Below are 20,745 nucleotides of genomic sequence, written 5' to 3'. Positions count from 1 at the left end.
TTTAATAATTATTTTATTTATTATTATTATTTATATTTATTAAAAATATTAATTTTTTTAATTAATTATTTTATAGAAATGGTTATTATTTTCTATCACATCGAAATGTGAATAACCCTTTCGTTCAGAGTCTAAAAATTATTTACCTCACATCCATCAGTGCAAAAATAGGAGAGGACGGGCAGAATAAAATTCTACAAATATTCGTGAGAATGCTGCCTCCTTATATACTTTTCAAGTTTCATGTTAGTTGCGAGAGAATTTGAAACAACACCTCCTACGGAGCGTTGAGCGAACTACATACTTACTACATGATAATTTCTGCAGCGTTGGTAAGTAATTGTATGTAGTTCGCTCAACGCTCCGTAGAAGATGTTGTTTCAAACTCTCTCGCAACTAACATGAAACTTGAAAAGTATATAAGGAGGCAGCATTCTCACGAATATTTGTGGAATTTTATTCTGCCCGTCCTCTCCTATTTTTGCACTGATGGATGTGAGGTAAATAATTTTTAGACTCTGACTCTGAACGAAAGGGTTATTCACATTTCGATGTTATAGAAAATAATAACCATTTCTATAAAATAATTAATATTTTTAATAATAATAAATAAAAATAATAATAATTATTATTATTATTAAATAAACAAATTTATTATTTAATAAAATTTAATAAAAAAAATTTTTTTTTATTATTGGTTTTTTAATGGCAGCCAATAATGTGCCAATAATAGTTGCCAATTATTGGCATCGGCGTGGACATCCCACGATTTTACCATTAGTGGTCCATTATTGGGTGCCAATAATAAACCTAGAGAAAACCAATGGCTTCCAATATTGGGCCATTAATGCAGCAATGGTAGACTAATGGCTATTTCCCATTGGGATATCATTCTTGGATAGTCTATGTACCGTTTAACCCTTTGAGGGGCACATTATTCATATGAACGGATTTTCTTTACAACTCATGTCTTAATATTTTTGGGGTCGCTGATTTCGAATTTGAAGTTAGTTTTTAAAAATTCAAAATGGCGGATCCAATATGGCGGACATTTTTTTTTTAATTAATCGGATTTGCTTGAAAATATTTATTTGGGGGTTTTTGGGGTCGCTGATTACGAATCTGATGTTAGTTTTTAAAAATTCAAAATGGCGGATCCAATATGGCGGACATTTTTTTTTTAATTAATTGGATTTGCTTGAATATATTCATTTGGGGTTTTTTGGGGTCGCTGATTACGAATCTGATGTTAGTTTTTAAAAATTCAAAATGGCGTATCCAATATGGCGGACAATTTTTTTTAATTAATCGGATTCATCAGAAAATGTTTACTCGGGGGTTTTTGGGGTCACTGATTACGAATCTAATGTTAGTTCTTAAAAATTTAAAATGGCGAATCTAACATGGCGGTCAATTTTGTTTTAAATTAATTGGATTTACTTCAAAATTGTTATTTGTGAATTTTCAAAGTCACTGATTTATAAATTTCTCCGCTAATTATTAACCAACAATCTAAATTTAAAAATAAACTAAACATTGGTAATCAGGGACTACAACAACCTTCGAGTAACAAGTTTCGTGACAATCAAATAAATTTTTACATTTGTCATCTGACATATTGGATCCGCCATTTTGAATTTTTAAAAATTAACATCAGATTCGTAATCAGCGATCCCAAAAACCCCCGAGTAAACATTTTCAAGCAAATCCGATTAATTAAAAAAAATGTCAGCCATATTGGATCCGCCATTTTGAATTTTTAAAAACTAACATCAGATTCGTAATCAGAGACCCCAAAAACCCCCGATTAACAATTTTTAGTCGATTTTAAAATGTTTAAAAAATTCGTGATTTTTAACAATAATTTATGAAGTTTTTTAAACAATAGGAATTTTTTAACATGTTACATATTTTTAAAGCCCTATTCTTCCTGAAGAGAACGCACTAAATTTGACTGAAAAATATTAATTTTCGTCAAAGATATTGAGGTTTTTAAAGGTGGGACGTATACGTCCCACCGCCCCTCAAAGGGTTAATACAATAAAATGAAATAGCGAGTTGTACTGACATCTGGGTCCGATATGTACTAAATTGTACTGATATGTAAAATCTGTAGTAATAGGTAAGAATATTGGCTCGAAATTCAAATATTATAAATGATAACCTTTATAAATGCATTAAATATTTATATTAATATTTAATGTAAATATTTTGTCACGTAATTCAATTTAACTGTTTGAAAATCAATAACAATAATATTAAAATTTTTTATTTTTTTAAATAAAGTCTTACATTTTCTTGAAATCCTTGAAATACGGATTTCAATGTGATTGTACAGCCAATCACATTTGCGTTAGAAATGTTTGTTGCCTCTGAACAGTGTGTAAACGCCTTTTTTCCACTAATCGGGGCATTTCTAGACTAAAAACAGTCCCTTGGCAAAGGTGAATTCTAAAATTGTTCATATAAACTGTTTAGATTTCTACCAGAATCTGATTCGTCTTATCTAGTCAGAATGTTCTAGACAGTACCCTTACAATGCCGTACTTTAAATAGGGACAAGTGGGGCAATTTCTACACGGACTGTTAAAAATAGTTATTTTCGATATTTCTGTATAGTAAAAATATTCATTTTTTGTTAGTTGAAAAATAAATTAGAATTACTATTTTATAGTAAAAACAACTGTTGGAAGGTGTTATTTTTGTGATTTATGCAGTTAAACAACCATTTCTTAACCCGGCGAGTATGAGGTTGGGCATGTCATGCCCCACCCTAGTAGAAATTTGTCAAATTACAATTACAATTTTTGAAGATTTAATTAATAAATAATATTAGAAACTAAATTATTTATTGTAACGAGAAAATTCAAATATCTTTGTGAATCCTTTTTTAAATTATCCCGCCATTAGTGACGCCAACCAATGAGATCACTTGAAGCTTAAAAGGACAAATTCAGTCCGTTTTTTTTAATGTTTCGGTAGACATTTTTAAAGTCCTTTAACAATAGTTTCAAATGTAGGTTATGTCAACAAACCATTGTTAACAGTCTAGAAGTGAAATTAAAAAAATGTTAACAAAATTTTCAACGAAATTCCCGTTAAATTTTAAACTTATATTGCAACCCCTGCTTTAACAATAGACCCGAAAGCCTATTGTTGTATGGGATTATAATTTTATGGCTTAAAAAGTTTACAATTTAAATAATTCACTTTTCAAAACAAAAAAAATTAAATCTGTAATGTTTTATAATTACAAATATCTAAAATTCATTATCAAAAAATTGTAATTAAAAAAGTTATAAACTATCTCGCAAACTCTAATTGTTACGTAAAAACGGATATTATTTTTGAATTTAGGTTCTTATGAATATTTAGCATACATAATAATTACTTGTAAAGAATCTGAGTTCATGAAAAACAAATATAATGTTGAAATATAAATAAAAATTATTTTTAACATTAACAAAGAAATATTCGTCCTTCAACTTAATGACGGTCAAGCCATAAACATCACCTATAGCGACCCTTTTGCAGGTAATTTTTCCCAGTACAATTTCAGTGCTGAAACGCAGCAAATTTTTACTGAAATAGCACTGAGCTCTCAGTACTAAATCCCCAGTACAATTTCAGTCCATTCTTCCGGCAGGGTTTATCTAAATTTTCCTGTGTTGTCACAGGTAACTCAATTTCAAATTGGATATTTAGATCTTGAGTCTCCAAGTTTTGACTTCTACAAAATCTTTCAACTGTTGCTTGTAGATTATTAAGCACGAGTTTTAATTCTTTTACTTCATGCATAACATTTCCAAGCTGGTATTCTTGATTTTGAACTATTTCGTAAATTGTTTGAATGAGAGGATTGTCTAGTACAATCTGCTTTAGAGCGAATGGATCGAGAACTACTAATTCATCTTGAATTATATCCCTGGATTTGTGCACAAATTCTGAAATTCAAAAATACTTTTCTTAAGAAAATTATATTTACAATTAGTTAATAAAAATATTACTAAAAAACCAATAAAATTAAATACGTTTCTATAATTATCAAGCCTAATGCATATTGCACGTACCAGCTGGTTTACCATTTTGAGAATGAATTGGGTTTGTCATTGCAGACGATGTTGATATTTTTTCCTCTTCCACTGAAATAGAATTTGAAATAGAGCTCTTTTCTGAAATAAAAATCATTAATTAATTAAAATATATGATAAATTAAAGATATTAATAGTCAGTCATTTTTAAAATGTATTGTATTTTTTCAATTCCTTAAATCTTATGTAGTATTTAAAAATATTTTTCAATAATAATAATAAAATTTTGCTTTTACCTGCAATGTCGGCTGCCGACAGAGGATCAAATGGTTTTAAATTTTCCAGAGATGTTCCTAAATTCGGCAAGGATATTTTTGAATTTACTGATAATATTTTTGACTTTTTCGACGATACTTTTGCGTTTGCTGAGAATTCTTCTGAAGTGCCTGTCAAACCACTTTTTGAATTTTTTTTGACTTTTTCTTTTTGTTTTTAACTTTAAACTTTTTTGTAACTTTTTTTTGGTTTGTAGACGAGCTATCTGACGAAGACGATGAGACATTGTTTTCAGATCCTTCTGAAGATTTCGAGTCTTCCATTTCAAATTCCTTATTTAAATTGGGCACTTCAAAAATGGCTTTTAAATCTGCTTTTTTTAATTTTTCCTCGTATTCTAAACAATACATATTTTTGATCCTTTTTAACCTTTCTTCTGGTTCTTCAGTTGCATCAGTAGTAAAGCCATATTTTTTGCGTTTCATGTCTGCCAAAACTAATTCAGCCTTCTCATAAGTTTCTAGAATAATTAAGAATAGTTTAATTATTTTAAGTGGTTTTACTTAAATTTTACTGGTTTAGAACAATTAAAATTATTACTTTGTAAATAGGAAGCAAAATTAAAGTAAAAAACACAGGGTGGTCACAAAGTTTCAGTTTATCAATTTCCCTGACAATTTAAAGACATTAAAATTATTTTTCCTGACAAAATAAAATAAATAATTTATAAAAATTGCAATTATAACCCTTTCTGAATTCAATTATTTTTTACAATTTTCAACTAAACTTCATCTCTGAATCAATTAATTTAAATAATTTTCCAAAAGTTATTAAGAATTCAATTATTTAAATACAAAAACTCAATTTTTTATAATAATTGTAACTCTCCATAGTTTTTTTAAGTTATTTTTAAATAATTTTTGAAAGATAATAGTTTTCCAATTTTAAAAAATTTCCAAACTATTAAAATTTGGTAAAATCTTTTAAAAATAATTGAATTTGTGAAAAATATAAATAAAAGTGATCAAGTTATTAAAGAATTTTAATTATAACAGGACCATGATTTCTCAACAATTTTAATAAGTCCAAAAATTAAATTTTCATACATTTTTATTGACATTGTTCTAAGATAATTGAATCTTAAAAAAATAAAATTAAACAATTCTAATAATTAGTTTTTAAAAATATTTCAATGGAATTTTTCGAAAATAATTGAATTTCTTAAAAGAATTTTCATATAATTTAAAAAAAACTAATTAATTTTTTGAAGAATTTTAATTACAAATTTGGAATATAATTGTTTTCTCCAAAATGTTAAAAGTAATTCTAAAATGTTATTATTTTTGTATCTATTTGAATTTTTGGAAATATGTAATTGAAAATACTGAAAATATTGAATTTTAAAAAATTAGAAACTAATTTTCATTAATTTTTTATTTTTTAAAATTACATTTAAAGATTTTTTATCAAAATTTTTGATATTTTAATTATTTTCAAAATTTGCAATTAAAATTCTTCAACAATTGCTTTTAAACATTGTAAATAAATAGTTAAAATAAATTAATTATTTTCAATTGAATTTTACAAAATTTCAAGTATTCAAAAAGATTTTTTATTATAGATTAATAATTAATTATAGATTATAGATTATTATAGATAAATTATTAATGTTAAAAAATTAAATAATTAATTAAACAAGATACCTGTTTCTCCTCTTATGTCTATAATAAAAGTTGGCCAATCCGCAAGTGGATCATGTTTATTTTTTACCAGTGAATGGATAACTTTGGCTTTTTTTCGTGTATGGGCCATGAGGAAATTTTACCGTTGTTGATCCATCTGCTGGAACATATTCAATCCGTTTCGACGGTACAATATCTAAGTCAGCATTTTCAGCACCATTTTTTTTATCCTCCGATAGAAATTCAATTATTTTAAAGTGATAAACCTTTCTCGTCGATTTAGCTGACATAACCTATAATATCGTCCAAATAGGAATTTCTTAGTACACAAAAAATAATCTTTACACTTGACAAAACGTATGATTATAGAAATTTTATTTGAAATATAAATTGAATTAAAAGTTTTTAAAACACTTAAGGTACACTCTCACCTCACTGCCTGCCTGCCTGCGCAGGCAGGCGCCATAAGAGTGAGAGAGAAAAAACATTTAATTTGAATTTTCTGACATATCTTTTATTTGATCCCTAGCACTCATCGATTCGAATGGCTCATTGCGTAAGCGGTGCGACTCTCGCCCAGCGAACCCGTGTTCGCTCCCCGTTACCCCCCCCCGAGATTTTTTCGTTGAAATTGCGTTCAGTATTTTAAGGTCTAATAATTCATGGTATATTTATAATAAATATAAAAATGTTTGTTTCAGGTGTTTTTAATAGTGCAGTCAGAAAGTGGATATTGTTTCAGTGCAGTGATAAATATTTAGTATTTTTAAATATAGATTTTTTATTTCAGTTAAAAATTAAATAGTACTATAGAAAATTATTTACAATAATTTATTATATCCGTTATATTTTAATGTAGTAATTAATTAAATATTAGCGGAAATATAATTATATAATTTATTATTGTGTGTAATTCTGTATATTTATTTATTTATTTACATATAATTATTTATATTTATTTATTTATTTCCTAAATAAAGTTTGTAACTTTTTTTGGTGTTAATTTGACATTTTTCATTAATTTTATGAAATAAATATGTTAACTATGTATAATATTAAACAAATTTTAGGAATATTCAAAAGAATTGATTCGTCTAGTCCTTCTTTAGGACTGTTGATCAGAATTTATCAAGTTAGGCTAGATAATAACTTGATGAAAAAAGCGTGACACTCCATTCGAGTTACACCGAAAAAAATCTCGATGGTATTATTAACTATAACTCTATAGTTAATCTTAATCTAGTAAAAGTAATAAGGATTCCTAATCATTATGGTTAGTATCGCTAGGTTGATTCAACAAATTCAAGCCTGGCAAAAACAACCCTGCAAATCCTAGTCAAATTGACTAGGATTTTAGTAATTTTGCCTATTTCCATAATGCGCACGCGTCTGTTTCTGTTCTGACAGTGTTTACCTCTATATCTGTCGCGTCATTTATCGTGATTTCGTAAAACGATTTTTTATCATTACTCGCGTCTATTTTTTGTACATAAAATGGAGTTCTTACATACATCAAAATTGCTGGTTTCTCGGAACCTCTGGAAATATAGATAGTCCATGTTTTAGAAAGTAAACTATTTAATTATATTAGTCAATTCTTTCAGACTTTTTTGGTTAGGTTTCAATATAAATCGTCGACATTTTTACGCACGTGGTGACAACATTTTTACTATTTTAATCGCGCAGTGTGTTTGAAAATTTACCTTTGCAATAATTTGTGTATTTAAATTTATTTTCATTTGAATGTCATAAATAATTAAAAATAAATAGTTTTTGACAAGTGTATAAAATTGTGTACTCGAAATGTATAAAACATCATCTGATTAAGTATTGTATTTTGACTCGAAAATCTAGTGTCTATTAAAAATTAAAATACCAAGTCGTGTTTAGTGTAGTGGTTATCGTTCCGGGTTTCAAAGTGCGTATTCGTTAGGTTCAGGTGTTCGCGTCCCCCCTGCGTCAAATATTTATTTCATAAGTTTAAATTAATTCTAAGGTATATAAATACAAACTCAAATATAAATATGTTCAAATACAATAATTATTTTTTTTCTTTTTTCTTTTAATTAGTTTTTCTCTTTTATTTGATAATAAGAATTTGATTAGCAATTTCAAATAATTATTATGATACACAGTGTAAATCTAATATTATTCTCCTAGTCAATTTGACTATTTTTTCCTGATTACATCGACTAATTTTCCTGGTCACTTTAACTATGCTTGAATCTTATTACTTTGACCAGGATTCTATAGTTGGCTCCTCTCGTAACTAGGAAACCTAGTCAATTCCTGGCATATGGGTCCTAGGCATTTTTTTCGGTGTATTAGCCATTTGGCTAGTAAAGTAACTAGACAATTTCAAGCGCGACTGGACAGTTTCTTTATAATAACTAGGACAAATTTCTACTAGGGCACACTTACTTAAACCTTATTAAATCCAAAAATTTTTACTTTATCGTTTTGGCACTTTTAGTAGCTGAAGTTATGGGTTTATAAGAGAAGATGGTGATGTGGTGATAGTGTTGTGCAAATTATGTCTTAAATTACTTGGACGTAAACTTCATTTTGGCATAACATTTTGCCTATATGTGCACAACATGGGAGACTTTTTTATTTTGCCTTTAAATGAAAGAAAATTGAATCGTAATATACTCTAAAAAGCAGTATTATACTTCTTATTCTATACTGTTTAAAGTCCTAACTTTATAAAAGTGAAAATTTCATTTTTTAAAAGTTTAAATATTTTATTGTTGTAATTAATCATATTATTTAATGTATATACGGGCTCAAAGGCCCTTTGAAGAGTAATATATATATATAAAAAAGAATACAATGATGACTTAATTCTAAACGTACTCCTACGCTCATACACAACACACCAATAACACATATGATAAATATTAAGACAAAGACTTGTTTTTGTCATCATAAATAAATAAATAATTAAGAAAATACATTTTAGTACATGCCTTTTTATAATATAATACCAGAAATCAACTTAATATAGCCATATGTAACATTTATAAGCAAATTTACAGTCTGGGTATGTCTTGCCCACCACATAGTCGGTGTAACAGTTTCGCGCCACATACTCGCCGGGTTAATAGTTGCAGAAAAATAAATAGATTTAATGTTTTCAGATATAGTAAAAAGTCATTGAGGATTAAATTTTCGTGAAAAAAGTCTTCGGGAAGTGGTATTCGAAATTTTTGACATTTGGGAAATGTACCCTTCATGGAAAGGTCTTTCGGAAAAATGAACGGGAATCAAATTAATTGTTTAAAATTGTTATTTTTAAGATTTATGCAGTTGAAATCAATTAATTAGTTTCGAAAGATACACACACTAATGGTAAGATCGCTGTCTTCCAAAACTCAAAGTTCTGTAATACTAGGTGTTGAAACGTGGAGTGTATAATCATCAATAAGAGTTAGAGCTACTATCTGATGAGTTTACCCATTTCAATTGAAAATTACCCAGAATTAAGTTTGAAGCCATAATCAGCCAATCCAGTTTCTCTTTATGGAGTGAAATTGTACACAAATTATAACTGCAATCTAACATACCGATTGACCAATCAAGCTCATCATTGCCAGCGGAAGTTTCATTCCAGATATAAAAGCGAAGAAAGATATTTATGATTTGAATTTGAGTAGTCATTGTTTTTTAGAGGCGTCGATGTTGTTCCTCGACTCTTTTTAAAATTGGCTTCAACAATAATCCACGGCCAGTTGCTTTTGCAGGCTACGTTTCCTGTTTGTCAGACGTCTATAGAATGAGGAGCTACCTCGTGAATATATATATATATATATATATATATATATATATATATATATATATATATATATATATATATATATGTAGTGGCAACGTGAATATTGTATGGCGCATTGCAGGTGGGTTATGATGCTGTAATGCAAGGTCGTCTCTAGTTACGTAATCTAATCCAACGATATAGGATAGAGATTAACAGTATGTAGTACATAAGAGAGAAGGAGAAAATATTTCTCTTCCAAAAGAGAGAGAAAAAAGACCACTTGGGGGAAAGAGAAAGAATGTGTTTGTTTTACAATCCAAAAAATCGACTCCCACATAACACCGAAAATTCCCTGAAAGTTGAAATTAACTTAACTGCAATTAACTGAATCTTTAGTCTTGAAGCTCATGAAACTCATGAAACTTAAAATAAATCTTTCAATATTGGAAAACTGCGGACATTTAAAGATTTTTTTATTTCAAGTTTGATGAGTTTCGGAACTAAAGATTTAGAAGGTTATGTAGATATCATTCATTATTCTTACTTTCTTTCTTGATTTTTTATCTTTTTTTTTGCTTATTCAAATTTACCTGATTTTTAACTGTCAATACATGGTCTAATTGTTAGCTAATTCTGTTTGAATTAACAATCAGGCATCACAGTTGGTCCCCTTTCCCCTTTTGTCCCCTTATTTCAATTTTATCACCTTTTCCCCCTTCTTTTTTAATGATTTTTTTTTTTTTTTTTTTTTTTTTCAATAAACAAGTTTTTCTTTTTTTTTGAAATCTTTTTCAAAGTGTAATCATGAAATGTAGACTCAATGTTATAGAATTCAGTGCGATCTATTTGTGATTAAAATTATTAACATCACCCCAGGTGCGAATTTGGGTTGGCCGCCAGAGTTTGAAGGTTGGCCTAACTTTGGCAAGCGAAGTTCTGGATGCCAGAGTTTGCCCAACTTTGGCAAGTACTAGTGCCCACAGTTGGCCCGACTTTGCAAGCCAACCATTACATGCAGAGTTTAACCAACCGTCGGGCCAACTTTGGCGACAAAGGTTGGCACAACTCATCCAAACGTAGTTTAAAAGACTTTCAGTTTCGGTTGGCCGAACTCTAGGCCACGGTTGGCCCGACGGTTGGAAAATCTCTGTGAAACGCAGTTTAATTGGCTTACATTTTTTTGGTCGGTCGAACTCTAGGCCACGCTTGTCCCAACGGTTGGCAAAACTCTGTGAAACACAGTTTAATTGACTTATACTTTCTGGGTCGGCCAAACTCTGGCCACGGTTGGCCCGACTGTTGCAGCTTTAATATACATTTAACGTTATACTAGACAGAAGTTATGTCTAGCCAATATCAAATTCAACTTGAATCTTTGACGAAGAGCGTTGGTCAGTAACTTTACAGTTATTTACCAGTCCGACTAGAATCAGCGTCCGTGACAAAAACTGTCTAGTAACTTGAACAATCGAGTGGCTCCATGACAAATTTCTACTAGGGATAATACCGACGCGACGAGACAAGCTTTAACATATCTATTTATAAAGCGAAATTAGTTTCGTAAAATCTGCTGAACTTATTTTTTCCGTGTACATTTTTGTCCCCTTTTTGTACCTTTTTTGAGGAAAAAGGTACTGTGATGCCTGTTAACTGGATACAGCAATACTACTGCAAATTAAAAACTATTTGCTGGTGAATAAAGTGGATTTGAATCTATTTAGAAGAAAAATCGAAATTTCAAAACTAAATTATAATAATTTACTAGAAGATTTTAGAACTTGTTTACAAAAAACTATCCAGGATCCACAACGCTAAATTACTAGGACTTAGTAAACGGTTTTTAAATCACATTTTCTTCCCCAGAAAACAAACGTGCGTCGCACGATGACCGTCTCGCGAGAATGGCACTCGAGCGTGCACACTGCGAGCAAATAACATTCACGCACGTGATTAGCACAAATGCGCACACTAAAGCTATTCATATGCTTAGCTTTTTATGGTAACACACAAAATGATTGCTTTTTTGCCACACATGCGGACACATCTGTGTGGTGTTATGAGAGCATACGTGATATTTACTGCGCACATATGAGTGCAAAATTCCTACAGCACTGCAAGCATTTTGTTATCTGGGTTCCGTGTTCCTTCCTTCCCAGGAGGAAAAGTCGGACGAATGTCGGAGTTTACAACCGCCTGGGATCCGCGCCCGTGCGGACCGCCAGTACCGATGTTTTGTACCGATTCGGATCCCAAAATTCAACCGGCGCGGAACAGATTAGGCTCAGAATTTTGGATCCGCCTTTCTACTTTCGTCAGTACTGGCGTGGTGCTGGATTTGTTCCGCCTGCGGATTTCATTCTTCTACGGGCGTCGGAAGAATGACGGATGTTAGGTCTGTACTGGCTCGGTGCTGGGGCGGATCCGACTGCGGATCTCGTCATTTATTGTTATAGTTCACATTATCAGTATAATCATAAATTTATTTTATTATATATATCATAGCTAATTAATTATTAATTATTAATTATTAATTATTAATGTGCAATTAAATAAATAATTTTTAATAAATAATAATATTAACTTGAAAGAAAATGTGTTCAATATATAATAATACCTACAATAAATAACACATTAAATAAATATATAAAAAACAGATTATTAATTAATTTATTTATTGTTAATTAATTAATAATCTCTTTTTAATTTAAACAATATATTAAGTAATTATTTATTGACACTTTTCTGCAAATTAAATAATTAAAAAAATGTGTTGTGCATTCAAATATTAATAATTACGTAATAAAATATTAAAAAATATAATAATAAAATAACAATTTTAACAAGTTTCTTTTTAAACGAAATATTAAAATATTCATAAATACCGGTATAACATCAGTCCGTATTTGAAAATTGTTTATTGCCGCGTAGTAATTTTACAATTTTCATTTTAGCTAGTGAGACTTGAAAGCATTTAAGGTTTGAGAGTTCCATGCGAGCGTACACTGAAAAAATTACATTCTAATTTTAAGAAAAACTTCTTAAATATGAGCCAAGAATATTCCTCACTTAAATTAAGTGGGAAATATTCTTACAATAATAATGTTCTTCTTCTTGTAAGAATATTTCCCACCTAATTTAAGTGGGGAATATTCTTGACGCATATTTAAGAAGATTTTCTTCAAATTAGAATGTAATTTTTTCAGTGTAGCATAGTGGTTAGCGTGCGAGATTTCGGTGCGTAAATATTCGGTTAGGCGTAGGTTCGTACCCCCAAGCGTTAGGATTTTTCAAATGTGAATATAAAAAAATACCGTTAAGTGTATAAAAAAATGTGTAAAGTGAACTATCAATGAATTGTTATCAGTATTTATCTTTTGCAATTAATTATTATTTTTTTATTGATATTTGTTGAAATTATTATTTTGATCCGAGCCGGTTGTCAGGCGGTAGAATGCCAGCATTGCCAGCGCACATCTGGCTAGGAAATGAAAGATCCGCAGTCGGTACAGTGCCGGGTCCCAGCCGGTTGAATTATACACGGAACGGCTCTTCGCGGCCGGTTACCGGGCGGTAGAATGCCAGTTCCGAGACGGATGGCCAGCCAGCTCCTGGCCAAGTCATCTTTTGGTAGAATACCAGTTTTCGGGCGGTAGGCAGGCGGTTCCCAGCCAGTACCACTACTCCGGCGTCGGTACAGGCGAGGATCCGCGCCGGTTGGAAATTTCCCACTGGGTTATCTAATTTCATATTTACAGTTTGGTTTATTGGTGCCTGACCATTAAGCCACTATTTTCATCATTCAGCTGATATTATAAATAACTGATTTACAATTTCCTTGAGTTTGTTTGTCCGCTATGCAGAACGATAGTCAATCGCATACATGATTTTCTACATAAAGTGTAGATCACGAAGCATAGTTTAGGCTTAAACGCTTTTTAGTATTGATTTCATATTAGATAGTCCATTGTCAATGGATTTCTACTTTGCGAGTCGATTCACAATAGGATAAAAATATTAGACCCTTTTTAGATGTGTCAGATTTTCACTAAATTTTAAACTTTGTGATATTATCTTTGTGAATTAAAAAGTTTTATAACGTCCTGTTATAGCATTTACGATGAGTTTCATACATTATTTTATCAATTTTTCAACGGAAACTAATAATGTACTTATTAATAATTACTCTTATGGAGAAAAGAATTTTAATGAAGAAACAGAAAATTAATATTGTCAGTAGTTGATTAGAGATTATTATCACAATGGAAGTTTTTTTTAAGAATAATAGCAATTACAAAGGCTGATGATAATGAAATAATAAAAACCGAAAGTGGCAAGGTTGTTGGTTTCAATCGTTAATGATTATGTTGAGTTAATGGTTTTCTGAGTGGCTGCGCCACTGGAGCACGTGACTGCATCTTTTCTTGGCGAGGCGTATGCAACACATGTTTGCATCGTACATGTAGAGAAAGAAGCGTCGGGAACTGCCAAGATTAGTTTTCTTCGCATTGTTGTTACGTTAATGGACACGTTGACGCGGAAGCGCGCGGCATAAAACCTATGGTGACCCGGCCTCAAAAGATGGAAGGATAAACAGGAGATCTGCTTGTAACGTGGTTCAACGATCGCCTCTCTTTAGAACCATGCGACGTTCATTGTAAGCATTCACAACGAGGCGAGTGAGGTCAAAGAAAACCGTGTACCATGTCTCGATCATTTGGTCCTTTAGTCACTTTTGTCTTTTGTAGATTCAAATGTTCGTCTCGAGAAGCGATATTTGCCCGCACTACTTCGTTCTACATCAATTCAATTATAACAATTGGAAATCTGACCTATATTGATTCAATATTATATTTTGTAACAGAAAGTCCCAAATTCTTTCACAGAAATGACTCTTCGAATAAAGTACTGTACTTTTTACTGTTTGCAATTATTTCTGCATATATACTTTCACAATTCTCTAGAAAATGAATCGAGAAATTCCATTTAGTGTAAAAGAAAGATTTTTCAATATCATAAAAGATTGATTAGCATTAAATATGCAACTTTCATAAAATGGAAACGACGTTTTAAGGCAGCGATATAAATGCGTGTATATCTATATATAAAAAGGCATGAATAACTGCCGACAAAACTGACAATTTTCTACGTTTACATCAGCGCCTGCGGTAAAGGCTTGTTTGCCGATCATCTTTTTGCTCAGTATTATAATGGAAAATGCCGCACCATTCTCGTTACAAGTGACTCTTGACTTTTGCCATGATTGCAAATGATTGTTGCGGCAATTTGTTGTCGCCAATGTTGATGAAAAGTGAGCTTTGTTTTCTATATAATGTTGATTACAATATTGATCGCAATCTCAATTAAACAGTCGTTATCTTACATTTCTCCGTTATTTATATTTTTTTTATTATACATATTACCATAGCTCAGGCATCACGTAGGATTTTTTCGATATATTTATTTATTGTTAAATGACGTATTTCTAAAGTTAAACTTTCTAAATTCGACCAAAAAATCGTCAGTAAATTGTTAATAACAAATGAACTATACAAAATACAAAAAATCTAAGTATGTATCCAATACTACCATATGTTAATTCTGAGACCCTAAGGGACTAATTTATTAAAAAATTTAATTTTTTTAAAAAACCTTTAATTAAAGCAAAAAACCAATTTTTTGAAAATCCTAGAGTGGCATAACTCCTTAAAACTATAATGGATGATTGAATGGTCATTTGACATTAGCTAACTCAGGTGGTTGTTTATCATTGCATAAAAGATGGATAATGAGAGAGGAATGCTTTCTATTTTCGTTTAACTGGTTTATCAACAAATGAGAAGTAGCGAGAAATGACAGGAGAAAAGTTAGTCCTGGCTACCATCATCATCTATCCCACAAGCACGACTAGAGAAAGTGATAGAACTCACAAAGATCCTGATGATTATCTTGGCGTTATCGATGAGAATAATCTTCCCAGAACTCTATATATATATATAGTAAGAAAAGCTATCCGTCAGTCATAGGAAAGTATGGGAATCGCATAAGTCTGTCTCACTCCCACTCATGGGATATGACTGACGTGGTAGGTTTTCGTACTGTATATATATATGGGCAATTCCACGTAAGATTTTAGTCGACCTTTTAAAATCGGCCAAAAATATTTTTTTTCTATTCTGTATCGAAAAAAACAGATACGTATTTTTTTATTTTTGTTTAATTGACCAAATTTTCGAGTTATGAATTTTCGAAATTTTGGACTTTTAATTGTAGACCTATATTCAGTAGCTTATAAGTCCGAAAATATTGAGTTTAGAAAAAGTTGTCAAAGAATGAAAGTTTTTGTTTTCTTTCGACTTTTAAGAAATGTAAACAAAAAGTTTTTTTTTAATTTTTTTTAAAAAAAAAATTTTTTTTATAAACAAATTAATTTTTTTTAACTTTAGACCGGATTTTTAAAAATTTTTTTTAAATTTATTTATATTTTATAATATAGAGAAGATTTTACAAAAAGTCCCGAAATGGGCCTGATGTGTTAAATGAGTTTTAAAACATTTTCAAAAATTACTTGCAAGCATCACAGTGGGATTTTTTTACAATTAACTTTTTAAAACTGTCTACAGCGTATAATTTTTAATCTATTTGAGTGTTCTTTGTTTTAAATTAAAGGGTCTACGCTGTAGACAGTTTTAAAAAGTTAATTGTAAAAAAATCCCACTGTGATGCTTGCAAGTGATTTTTCAAAATGTTTTAAAACTCATTTAACACATCAGGCCCATTTCGGGACTATTTGAAAAAACTTCTCTACACTATAAGGTATAAATAAATTTAAAAAAATTTTTAAAAAATCCGGCCCTAATTTTTTTTTTAATAAAAAATTAAAAAAAAAATTTTGTTGTTTAAAGTTCTTAACAGTAGAAAGAAAACTAAAACTTTCATACCTCGACAACTTTTTCCTAAACTCACTATTTTCGGACTTATAAGCTACTGAATATAGGTCTACAATTAAAAGTCCAAAATTTCGAAAATTCATAACTCGAAAATTTAGACAATTAAACAAAAAATATATTTGGCCGATTTTAAGAGGTCGACTAAAATCTCACGCGAAAATGCTCATATATTTATATATGTTTTTTGAGGGGTGGGGATTTTATCGTGGGAAGAGAATAAGCGACCCTGGTTCGCTTAAGGATGTTGGTCCGACGGACAGTCATCGATTGCGTCTCATGAAAGGAAGTAGCATTCTCCCACCATGAGGCACACAACCGTCCTACAGTTCAGGACTTAATGCTCGGGTATGGCCCGCGCCGGGGTGCGCCCGGTCTCTTTAATCCTTAATTAAGCAGTTTTGCTTAATGACTTTTTCCAACAAAATGTAATTTTTTAAATATTAACATTTGTAAGTTTTTTTATTGCATTGTTTTTAGAATAATGCAAAAAAATGAAGAATATCCTGATAGCATTCGGATATAAAGATATCTTATGGATATACTGGGGATAATAATCATTCGTCCGGGGAAATTAAGATATTCCAAGAATATCCCAGAGGTTTCATGCTCATCTCTGCGACATCTTAGGAATATCTTCATTTCCCTGGACCAATGGTTATCCCTAGAACATTCATAGAATATCCCTGAATATCCTCTTTTTGAATTCCAATAAATATTCAAAGATGCCTGAAAAAGTTAAGTGTATATAACCTTATTTTGAATTATTCTAAGTCATCAATTTTGATAAAATTAAATTTTGCAAAGATACGTAACTGTCTATAATCAAAACGAAGAGTTTGTCAAATTTAAAAAATGAAAGGCTAATTGCTATTTCGTTCAAGTATATATTCCCCTCGTTGTCATATAAACGTCACAGGTACTATATAACTTGTTTCAAATATCGCTGATCGTAATCAATAATAAATGAAATGGGAATACAATACAGTGCTGTTTTTGTTCCAATATGACCGTTACAAAAAGATATCACTTCAATCTATCAAACTTGAAACTGCGACACAACAACTAAACACTACCACGAACTTGACCCTTTTGCTTCACTGATTCAATTCTGACTTTTACCCCTTTAATGAGAACAAAAGAGACAAATAAAGAATTTTTCTTGAGATGTCTCGAGAAATTAAAGACGAACATTTGAAAGAATATTTAAAGAGAACAAGAAACTAAGCACACACAACTCAATTTATCAAAAGACATTTTTTATAACATATGTATGGAAAGTGTAGAATAAGCATCGTTAAATTTCAGTAAAAAAATTTTTGAAAGCATTGTTTTTAAAGTGATACTGTGATTACAGTTAATAGTTTAAAATTTCTAAACTTTGTGGTAATTTTCTTTACATATAATACAATAGTATTATAAATTAATATCGATAAAATTGTGTGTTATACAATTTTTTGATAACTTTAAAAAATGTCGTTCTTATTGTATGAAATAGGATAAATAATTAATAATATTTTACAATGGCTTCTTATAAGCAAAAAACAGAGTTTGCAACTATTGATTCTGTAATTATGTTATATAATACCGTTTAGAAATTACAGTCGTTTAAAAGATGGTTGGCCACCTTGGGGCCCCTTACCCTAATTTTTTTTTCTATCGTCAGAGTATAGAACAGGACTAAATTCTAAATTTCTTTGAATAAAAAAGAGTAGAGTAGAAGAAAATAAATTTAACTAAACATTTATTTAACGTACGGTAAACAGGCTACATTTTAAAATTACAAGTTTGAAACTTGAATAAAAGTAAAATTGATAGATTCCCTTTTGAATAAAGTACATATTACCAGTATATAATTTAGTTCCGCTGTAACAGATCTTGCAACTAGCTGGTAAACATGTAATGTACGGCACTGAACTGTCAAAAATACATGCAACAATGTGTGAAAGTAAAATATTGTGAAACAAGAAAACTCATAGAGTACAACAGAAACAACTATTTTATAAATACATATGGTGTCGATATTTATAAAAAACAACTTTAAAAGACGACTGGACGAAACAGTCATTGCGTTAATTGCTGGGCAATAAACCACTTGTCGTAATAAATTATTCTCTCACTCTCTCCCAATAAAAACAACCAAGAGTTGCAAAGTATTGAATTTATTTCAAGTCTTTTATTATAATTTTTGAAGAATAAAAAATCTTTAAAGGTAAATTTAAAAATGAAAATTAATGAAAATTAGCTTCTAATTTTTTAAAATTCAATATTTTCAATTACATATTTTCAAAAATTCATATATATACAAAAAAACATTTTAAAATTATTTTTAACATTTTAGAGAAAACAATCATGTTCAAAAATTTTAATTAAAATTTATCAATCTAATTCAAAAATAATTTTAAAAGATTTTAGAAGAACTTTCGATAAATTTTTTAAATTAATTGATTCAGAGACGAAGGTTTAGTTGCAAATTGTAGAAAATAATTGAATTCAGGAAGGGTTATAATTGTCATTTTAAAAAATAATTAAAATCATAAATTTTACTCATTTTCCGTAAACATTCATATTTTCCTGTAAAAAGAATTTTTTCAGGGAAATTAATTTTAATATCAGTAAATTGTCAGGGAAATTGATTAACTGAAACTTATGATCATCCTAATTAAGCTTAAGATATCTTTTTTGGAAATATCTTTGATTATATATGTCCACGTTGACATTTGCTTTAACACCCCCCCTCCCCTTCGTGGACAAACGTGGACTTTTGATTCACCCCCCCGCCCCCCAAATGTGTCCACGTGGTTTATGGACGGCCCCGTATTCTTGAAGTAAAGACTTTTATATAATTACACTTTTATTAAATAAACAATACATTAATAATTAATTAACTTTTGGAAGAAAGAACATAATTGAAAAAATACAATTTGTAGTATATTTCTTCTAGTTTTTTATCCGAAATTTAATGGGTAATTAACATAAAACATTCAGTATTAATTTCATAAATTTTTAAATTGTTTAAACAATCTTTTATTATTAATATTAAAAATATTCTAATTTTTAAAAAAATTTTCAACATTTTACGCAGGAAATAATTAAATAGAATTAAATACAAAAATAAAAGGTATTGTGTAAATATTTAACAATTGTTTAAACAAATTAATTATGTTTTTTGCTAAATTTTATTTAAAAAAATTAAAAATTTGATTTTTTTAAATCCCAATTTAAATTTTAGTATTATTAAATTATCTAGTATGTAACAAAAAATGTAAAAATTTTTAAAAAATGAAATTTTTATTATTTAAGTCACTCTAATGTTTTTAAAATAAAAATAATTGGTTTAAACAATTTTGATATTAGATATAAGGAAGTTCTTTTCATAGCTACATATTCTTACAATTTTTTAATATAATTATTGTTTTCGAAATCAAAGTAAAATGTAAATTAGTATCTTGATTGTATTAAAAGTTAAAAATATTAATAATATTTTATTTAAATAATTTTAAAAATTATCATTTTTAAGCCATATTTTTGAGTTTGGCCACATTTTAGTTCATTTGAATAGAAAAAAATTTCAAGACTAAAAAAAATTGAAATTTTAATTTTTTTAAAATAAAATTTAACAAGAAACATAAATAATTTTTTTCAACAATTGTTAAATATTTACACAATATCCTTCATTTTTGTATTTAATTATTTATTATTTATTTATTTATTTACAACTTTAACGGGTTTAATTATATTTAATTATTTCCTGCTTAAGATGTTAAAAAATCTAAAAAAAATTATAATTTTGTTGGTTAATGTTAAAAAAAATTTTTAATTAATAATAAAAAATTGTTTAAACAATTTAAAAATTTATGAAATTAATACTGAATGTTTATATGTTAATTACTCATTAAATTTCGGGTAAATAACTCGAAGGAATATACTACAAATTGAATTTTGTCAATTATGTTCACAAAAAGCACATTTGGCCCCACTGTGCGATGGACTGGTTTCGCCATTATAACTTTAAATTATTCAAAATGTAGAAAATTAAATTCCTTATGCTTGTA

The 20,745-nt window shown here is 29.2% G+C and overlaps 2 protein-coding genes across 2 annotated transcripts in view; one reads left to right on the top strand and one right to left on the bottom strand.

Annotated features, from left to right (window-relative positions):
• The window catches only part of LOC122502433 (GAS2-like protein pickled eggs), a 306,098-nt gene that overhangs the window by 223,336 nt on the left and 62,017 nt on the right, over positions 1–20,745 (top strand). The window lies entirely within an intron of this gene.
• Positions 4,338–6,188, bottom strand: LOC122502434. Its single transcript, XM_043612484.1, has 2 exons — positions 6,011–6,188; positions 4,338–4,827 (listed from the first exon to the last, which is right to left on the bottom strand). Exons 1-2 carry the CDS (start codon positions 6,117–6,119, stop codon positions 4,481–4,483), a joined length of 456 nt encoding a protein of 151 aa, XP_043468419.1. The 5' UTR covers positions 6,120–6,188; the 3' UTR covers positions 4,338–4,480.

Source organism: Leptopilina heterotoma, unplaced genomic scaffold, assembly GCF_015476425.1.
Source record: "Leptopilina heterotoma isolate Lh14 unplaced genomic scaffold, ASM1547642v1 Lhet_228, whole genome shotgun sequence".
NCBI classification, from domain to species: domain Eukaryota; kingdom Metazoa; phylum Arthropoda; class Insecta; order Hymenoptera; family Figitidae; genus Leptopilina; species Leptopilina heterotoma.
Note: the sequence above shows the minus strand (reverse complement) of the source record. Positions and strands in the feature narration are given on the sequence as shown.